We start from the raw sequence: 8,832 nt of genomic DNA, 5'->3' as shown, positions 1-8,832 counted from the left end.
AAACCCTTCTAAAAGTAAGCTTAATTGCTCTTCAAAGCAACTCTCAATCCTCTAAGGACAAGGTAAAAATTTATTTTTATGATATGCATGATCCTAAAATGAATGCATAAATCAAATTAAAACTAAGTGTAATCTGTATGAAAACTATATGCAAATGTATGTGTATGAGTATAGACATGTGTGTGGTATATGTATAAGTGTATGGATTATCTATATATGGATGAATGAAATGCAATAAATGAATGAATGAAAATTTTAAAAATTTTGCAAAAGTTTTGCCCTCACCCCCAAACTCAAATGAAACATTGTCCTCAATGTCTAAAATGAATGCAAAGATGGGCAAAATTGTGTAAACTATTCAATTAATGAAATGTATACAATTGGGGATTAAATCAATATAAGCTCAAGTATTTCAAAATTAGCTCAAAATGATATTAACAATGAAACTTTAGAGAGAAAAATGTGAAAAGGTATCCCAAATGTATGAATTTACACTGCTTAAGATGTTGCTTAACCTGTTGCATAGGGTAAAGCGAAAGCATAAGCATTGGCAACATACCATAAGCTTAAATGGTGTAAGGGTAAGCTGTTACCTCCAACTGATGTGGAACAGGTGTGGCTCAAAGAAAATTATGCAACTCGTTAATGCCAGCAAAATTAGGATTGAAGAAAAGATAAAGTGCAAAAATAATGGTCAAGAAAATGAAAGAGTGTAAAGAAATAAAATGTAACAGTTAAATCAAAAATTAAACTAAAAAAAAAAAAAAAAAAAAAAATTCACAGAGTGTTTATGTCCATATCAGAAGATAAAATAAAATAAAGTAAACTAAAGGAAAGAAGTGCAAGTATAAAACTAATTACGAAAGTATTACAACTAGTACCAAGGTTCGAAAGCTAAAATAAACAGATTACAAAATAAACTGAAAACAGAAATTAAAACTATTGCTACTGATCAAGCTCTGCTGTCAAGGCTTTGTTGCTGCATCAGGGTCTGCTTCAGGTTCTGCAGTAGGTTCATTGTGATCCGAAGCTTCAGAAGCAGTTTCCAAGTTTTCTGTTAAGTCTTTCATTTCTTGAAACATGGCTTGGCCCCAATGATATAAATTGTTGTAGGATTGGGCCAGTTTGTTGTAAAGCTCCAGCATTTGAAGTTGATGTTGCTTCTGTTTCTTTTTAAGAGATAAAAATCTCTTTTTAAGTTTCTTTTCTAGCTTCTTCTTTTGGTTAACCTGCTCTTGACCCATGGCTTCAATTTTGATTTCTAAGTTTTTCAAGGAAGCAAGAATTTCTGTGGTATCAGGTGAGGGAGCAGATGGTTGGACAGTGAAATTTGTTATCCTGGATTCCAAGGATTTTAAGATGGATAACATGTCTGCTGAGAAGTGTGGGGTAGAGGTTGGTTGTGGTTCTGCTGGTTCAAAAGTGGTGGGGTTTGCAGTAGCTGGGGTATCAGGGTGCTGCTGTAACAGAGTATATGTATGGCCTATTTTCTCACAAACATCCATATGCAGCAACATGGTGCTGTCTATATATGATTCCCTAAACGGCAAAGAATTTATATAGACTAGCATCAAAGCTAAATGATTTTGCTATGGCAGTTATATACCCCCCAAAAACAATACTACCTTTAGTATGCTTGGTGACAATTTGGTGCCAATGAGTAGCTATGAAATGGGCTGTACTTACTTGTTTTCTCTCCTTCATGCACCACAATAGAAACAAATCCCCAGCACCCACAATACTGTTACTGTGTCCCCTTCCTAAAACAGTGTAAGTAATGAACCTATGGAGGTATTTTAATACATGGTCAACTATCCTAGAGGCTTTTGCAGTCCTCTGTCTATAATAACCTCCAAAAGGTGCAATATCTTTCCGAACTGAACAGGTCATAAGCAGCTTTGTCGCCACTCAATGTTTTTATACCGAATCTCGAAAACCAAAAATGGCATTCAAAGCACCCATGTCTAACTCCCTATCAATACCAGCACATCGAAAATATATCATATCTTTATGTTCAGGCACTGTTGGTTTGAAACTCAACTTTAGGGAACTCAAAAATTCGAGGGTTAGATCCTTGTACACTGGTTCCCTAATTTTAGCAAAATCAATCCAGCTAACAACATCCAAATAGGCAAAGACAGAATCATAAATGCCTAATTCGTTCAAAATCTGCTCATCCATATACTTGTTTGCCAAAATATTTTTAGAAAGTAATTTCTCATAGGCCTTTTTCATATCCATATCCCTAAAAGCCCAAGGTAATGGAGAAATTACCTCCTCTATAGTATCTCGCATGACGCAGTCTTTGGAGAATGTAAGGGAGACGGTTATCGTGTTTGGACCTGTGCTTGGGGTTTGCGAGGAGGACTGGTCCTTTTGCTAATCCGGTTCAGAGGATCGAGGTGGAGAGTTTAAGTCGAAAGGGACAGAGGGTACTGCTTTCCTTTTTCCGAGTGGTTTCTTTGAGTCTACTGCGCTTTTTGTTTTCCCTTTTGTTTTTGTTTGGGTAGGAACAGGGTCAGGCGTTGGTTCTGGGGAATGGGTGTCGGTAATTGGTGTTTCATTTGGCGGCTCGGATTGCGGCGAGAGGGGAGTCGGCGGAATGAGAGGTGGTATTTGGCTTGGAGGCGGGGGCGGTGACTGAGGTGGTGGTGATTGTGGTAATGGCGGCGTTTGTGGTGGTGGGGACTGAGGTAATGGCGGACTGGGGCTGGGGTTAGGGTTTGCGGGTAATGAGGATGGGATACCCATTTTAGATTTGACAGAATGTCGAAGTCTACTGAGTTTGGGTTTGTGAGAGGACCACATTTTGGTTCTTACCATTTTAATGAAAAGGAGGAAACCTTTCGGCTTCCTGTAAAATTTGCCGGAAAAAATGGCGTGAGGAAGGAAGTCGACGATGTTTATCGGGAGTGTTGGCGAGGTTTTTGGAAAATTGGCGGAAATGCTGGGCCTTTTAAAATGTGGGGTAGACATGTGGTATTTTGGGCCATGCTTAGGGTTAGGCATAAGGTTCAGCAGAATTTGCTTAAGACTTTGCTTGACAAGCAATGTCATCAGCAAGTTTCGGCAGGTTTTGGGCAAAATTGTGGTTTTGCTTACCAAAATCAGTCCAAAAGCTATGGAATGCTATTGTAACCCTCAGCAATTACCAAATACACACAAACACCATAAAATTGAGGGATTTAAGTTCATCTCTCTCATAAACTTAGTAAGCATAGCACATGTTCATTTAGCTTTTTGCAATCATTGTTCATTTTAGGCACCAATTGTGACTACCCTTTTTGCACATTCAATGAAATGGTCTCCTTTCTAACCTTATACCAAAAGCATATTTTCAGCAGCATGTTAGACAAGTTCCAATCAACCAAGAATTGCAGAAAAGATGTAGAAATTGACCTTTTTAGCAGCATGAACAGTAGCAAAAATCTGCAGATTGCAAAAATTAGCAGCAATTCCAAACAAAAGCATGCAAATTCCTATCAGACTACAAAATTATATATACACTAAAAGGTGAAACTTAACAAACATTATTTTTGCACTTCAACAAAGCCCTCATCAGTCCTAAATATCAAAATTGATCCTCATTCAAGTTGCATTTCACAGAATTTATACAAAACACAAAATCAAACATATGCTATCAAGTAGACTGCAATATCAGCAATTTAGCACAAGTTTAAAGGTGTTATCGTTTCACAGTAATCGCATAAAGTGCAGAATGTTGCTTATACTTGCTTCCCTTTAATTCTTTGTTTTTGCAACAAGTGTAAACTTGCCCAATCTTCATGAATGGCCTACAAAAGATAAACAAATGTCACTTTTGAGATTAATGAGGGTGAAAACTGAAATGAAAATGAAATGGAAAATTAATGAACTATAAAAGGATACGCTTGGGTTGCCTCCCAAGAAGCGCTTGTTTAAGGTCTTAAGCTTGACCTTCCACTCCAATTCTCCTAAGTATCCCTGACTGGAGAACCAAGCCATGAAACCTCTACAAATTTTTGCGTGGGTTCTCCAACAATATAATGTTTTAATCTCTGCCCATTAACTTTAAAAGTCCCTGAGGTCTCATTGCCTATCTCAACAGCTCCATAGGGGTATACTTTTATAACAGTGTAGGGCCCTGACCATCTTGACTTCAATTTTCCTGGAAATAACCTTAACCTAGAATTGTATAGGAGAACAACATCACCTTCTTGAAATTCTTTCCTCCTAATATGCTTATCATGCCATTTCTTAGTTCTTTCCTTGTAAAGCTTGGCATTTTCATAAGCATCCAATCTAAGCTCCTCAAGTTCATTTAGTTGCAGCATTCTTTTTTCTCCTGCAGTTTTTAAGTCAAAGTTCAGTGTCCTTATGGCCCAATATGCTCTATGCTCCAACTCCAAAGGTAAATGACAAGCCTTCCCATAAACCAATCTAAATGGGGTAGTTCCGATAGGGGTTTTAAAGGCTGTTCTATAGGCCCAAAGAGCATCATCTAACTTTAGTGACCAATCTTTCCGAACAATTCACTGTTTTTCTCAAGAATTCTTTTCAGCTCTCTATTGGAAATCTCCACTTGACCACTAGTTTGTGGATGGTAGGGTGTTGCAACCTTATGCTTCACACCATATTTTTGCAATAATCTTTCAAATTGATGGTTGCAAAAATGAGAACCTCCATCACTTATAATGGCACGTGGAGTTCCAAATCTTGTAAAAATGAACTTTTTAAGGAATTTAATCACAACTCTTACATCATTAGTTGGAGATGGTATAGCTTCAACCCATTTGCTTACATAATCTACTCCAACTAAAATGTATTTGTGTCCCAAGGATGATGGAAAAGGTCCCATGAAATCAATGCCCCACACATCAAATAATTCCACTTCCAATATATTTTGGAGGGGCATTTCATCTCTCTTTGAGATATTACCCATCCTTTGACACCTATCACATGCATTTACAAACTTCCTCACATCCTTAAACATGTGTGGCCAAAAGAACCCTGCTTGAAGAACTTTTTCTGCAGTCTTTGTCACACTCATATGACCCCCATAAAGTGAAGAATGGCAATCTTTGATAACATTCCCTATCTCCTCATCAGCTAAACATCTTCTAATCAGCCCATCTCCACATCTCTTGAACAAAAATGGTTCCTCCCAATCATAATTCTTCACATCAAAGAGAAATTTCTTCTTTTGCTGCCATGTTAAATCAGGTGGAAGGATTCCACACACTAGATAGTTCACAAAATCTGCATACCAAGGGGTTTTTGCATTCATGATTACTAACAATTGCTCATCAGGAAAATAATCATCTATTGGGGGCTCTTTTCCCAGATTGTCTCCTTGTTCTTGCCTCAATCTAGACAGATGATCCGCTACCACATTTTCTACTCCTTTCTTATCTTTAATTTCCAAGTCAAACTCTTGAAGGAGTAACACCCACCTTATCAATCTAGGTTTAGCCTCTTTTTTCTGAAGGAGATACTTGATAGCTGCATGATCCGTGTACACTATTACTTTAGACCCCACAAGATAGGACCTGAATTTGTCTACTGCAAATACTACTGTCAAAAACTCTTTCTCTGTAGTAGAGTAATTTATTTGAGCATCATCTAAGGTCCTACTTGCATAGTATATTGCATACACCTTCTTATCTTTCCTTTGTCCCAAAACAGCCCCAATGGCATAATCACTAGCATCGCACATTAACTCAAAAGGTAATGACCAATCGGGTGGCTGCATAATAGGAGCAGATATCAAAGCTTCCTTTATCCTGCAAAAAGCATTCATACAATTAGTATCAAAATTAAATTCCACATCTTTACTCAATAAATTGGTAAGAGGTTTAGAAATCTTAGAGAAATCCTTGATGAATCTCCTGTAAAATCCAAAGATGCCCCAAGAAACTCCTCACTCCCTTCACAGATGTTGGGGGTGGCATTTTCTCAATAACTTCTACCTTTGATTTATCCACCTCAATACCCCTGTTTGACACAAGATGTCCCAAAACAATTCCTTCTTGTACCATAAAGTGGCACTTTTCCCAATTCAAAACTAAATTGAACTCTTCACATCTCTGCAAAACCTTAGACAAGTTAGATAAGCATTCATCAAAAGATTTACCATACACAGAAAAATCATCCATGAACACTTCCATAATACCCTCAATCATGTCAGAAAATATGGACATCATACATCGTTGAAATGTAGCAGGGGCATTACATAGTCCAAATGGCATCCTTCGGTATGCAAAGGTACCATAAGGACATGTGAAGGTAGTTTTATCCTGATCATCTGGGTGAATAGGGATCTGAAAGAACCCTGAATAGCCATCCAAGTAGCAAAAATAAGAATGATGAGCTAGTCTCTCAAGCATTTGATCTATAAATGGTAATGGAAAATGGTCCTTTCTAGTTGCCTTATTCAATTTCCTATAATCTATACACATTCTCCATCGATTCTGATTCTTGTAGGTATTAGTTCATCATTTTCATTTTTCACTACTGTGATGCCCCCTTTCTTAGGTACAACATGAACTGGACTTACCCAATTGCTGTCAGAAACAGGGTAAATAATACCTGCATCAAGCAATTTCAAGATCTCCTTTTTCACAACCTCTTTCATGTTTGGATTCAATCTCCTTTGTGATTCTCGAGAGGCTTTATGGTCATTTTCCAACAAAATTCTATGCATGCACACAGAAGGATGTATTCCTTTAATATCATCAATGGTATAACCAATTATCCTTCTATGCTTCCTAAGAACTCTCAATAATTTTTCAACCTCACAATCAGTCAATTTAGCACTAACAATCACAGGATATGTAGAATTTTGACCTAGAAAAGCATACCTGAGATTTGTTGGAAGAGGTTTCAACTCTACCTTAGGTGCTTCACCTTTTTCAAACTTTGATGATGAAGTTGTTTCTCGCTTCAAGTCTCCAATCTTTTCAATATCAGCCATAGGTAATGGTGGATTTCCTTCCAAAATTGTAGCATATTCTGCAGCTTCTTCAATCTCATCCTCTTTTTTGATGTTATGAACCAAACAAGCTTCTAAGGGATCTTTAGGATGTTGCTTTTTAAGCACTTCTCTAACCTCTTCATCTATCACATCAACTCTCAAGCATGAGTTTGAATCATCTTTCTTTTTCATTGCTTGAAACAAATTAAATTCAACTTTCTCTTCCCCAACTTCTAATGTAAGCCTCCCATTTTTTACATCAATCACAGCTCCAGCAGTAGCAAGGAAAGGTCTACCAAGAATAATAGGAATGTGTACATCCTCCTCCATCTCCAATACCACAAAGTCCACTGGTATGAAAAATTTCCCAACTTTCAGAGGAACATTCTCAACTACCCCAATTGGAAATTTAATAGACCTATCTGCTAACTGTAGTGATATGGTAGTAGGCTTCATTTCTCCAATCTTCATTTTCTCATAGATAGACAATGGCATCAGACTAACACTGGCTCCCAGATCGCATAAAGCCTTATCTATACTGATATCCCCAATGTGACATGGTATGGAGAAACTCCTAGGATCTTTCAGTTTGGGTGGAAGCTTATTTTGCAAAATAGCACTGCTTTCTTCCGTGAGAGCTACAGTCTCAAATTCCTCCAATTTCTTCTTGTTAGATAAAATCTCCTTCAAAAATTTGGCATAAGAAGGCATTTGTGCTAAAGCATCAGTGAAAGGAATAGTCACATGCAAAGACTTCAATACCTCCAAAAACTTCCCAAATTGTTTATCCAATTTTGCTTTCTGAAACCTTTGTGGGAATGGTAAAGGTGGCATGTAGGCTTTAGGTGCAACATATTTGGGCTCTTCTTCTTTGCTCTCCCTCTCCTTACTTCCTTTTTCTTCCACTGAATTTTCTTTCTCAGCTTCAATTCTAACTTCAGCTTCAGTTTGTTCATCTCCTTCTCTGCTTTTCTTTTCTTCAACTTTCTCTTCAATATTTTTATCCCCATTCTCCAATATTTTTCCACTTCTCAATGTAATAGCCTTGCAATGCTCCCTTGAATTTTCTGGTTGGCTAGGAAGCTTCCCAAATGCTTTGTTACTTGAAGAGCTAGCTTGTTGAGCTATTTGATTCTCTAACATCTTGTTGTGTGTTGCCATTTGATCCACTTTAGATGCTAATTGAGAAATCATTTCTTGTTGACCTTGATGGCTCACAAGTAGAGTTTCAATCATAGATTCCAATCTAGCTGTCTTGTCTAGTTGTGCTTGTTGTGGTAGAGGTGGAGCAGGTACATTTTGAGGTTTAGAAATTCCAGGAGGAGGACCTCTATTCTGCTGAAAATTCTGATTTTGTTGATATCCGTAAGGTTCTTGAAAATTCTAATTTTGCCCTTGTCTACCTCCCAAGAGAAATTTGGGTGGTTTCTCCATCTTTGGATCATAAGTTGCGTAAAATGGGTTACCACTGGTCTTTGATTGTAGTTCCCACATAATCAACTTTATAACTTGAAAAATCTTGATTAAGTGCAGAAAAATCTGCTGCACAATTGACATTTGCAGCTCCAATTTCTAGTGAATTACTAGAACCTCCGGCTGAAGAATCTACTTTCATACTTAACTTGTCCATCTTCTTTGTCAAAGCATCAAACTTAGCATTAATCATATTCATGGCATCAAGCTCAAACATACCAGCTGGTTTCTTGATCTCATTCCTCTCACAACTCCATTGGTAGTTGTTATAAGCAATTTTATCAAGAGCGGAAAAAGCTTCATCTTCAGATTTTTCCATAAGGTCACCTCCAGAAGATGCATCAATTGTACTCCTAATAGCTGGTGAAACTCCATTATAAAAGTGTTGAACAAGCATCCACTTAGGA

At 37.5% G+C, this 8,832-nt stretch overlaps 1 protein-coding gene across 1 annotated transcript; it reads right to left on the bottom strand.

Annotated features, from left to right (window-relative positions):
• Positions 1-2,379: 2,379 nt before the first annotated feature.
• Positions 2,380-2,751, bottom strand: LOC131174057 (anther-specific proline-rich protein APG-like). Its single transcript, XM_058137100.1, has one exon. The coding sequence runs from the start codon at positions 2,749-2,751 to the stop codon at positions 2,380-2,382; it is 372 nt and encodes a 123-aa protein (XP_057993083.1).
• Positions 2,752-8,832: the final 6,081 nt, after the last annotated feature.

Source organism: Hevea brasiliensis, chromosome 15, assembly GCF_030052815.1.
Source record: "Hevea brasiliensis isolate MT/VB/25A 57/8 chromosome 15, ASM3005281v1, whole genome shotgun sequence".
In the NCBI taxonomy this organism is placed as follows: domain Eukaryota; kingdom Viridiplantae; phylum Streptophyta; class Magnoliopsida; order Malpighiales; family Euphorbiaceae; genus Hevea; species Hevea brasiliensis.
Note: the sequence above shows the minus strand (reverse complement) of the source record. Positions and strands in the feature narration are given on the sequence as shown.

What these genes read in the sequence shown, in the direction of transcription:
- LOC131174057 (XM_058137100.1), bottom strand. Translation starts at nt 2,751, where the DNA reads ATGGGTATCCCATCCTCATTACCCGCAAACCCTAACCCCAGCCCCAGT.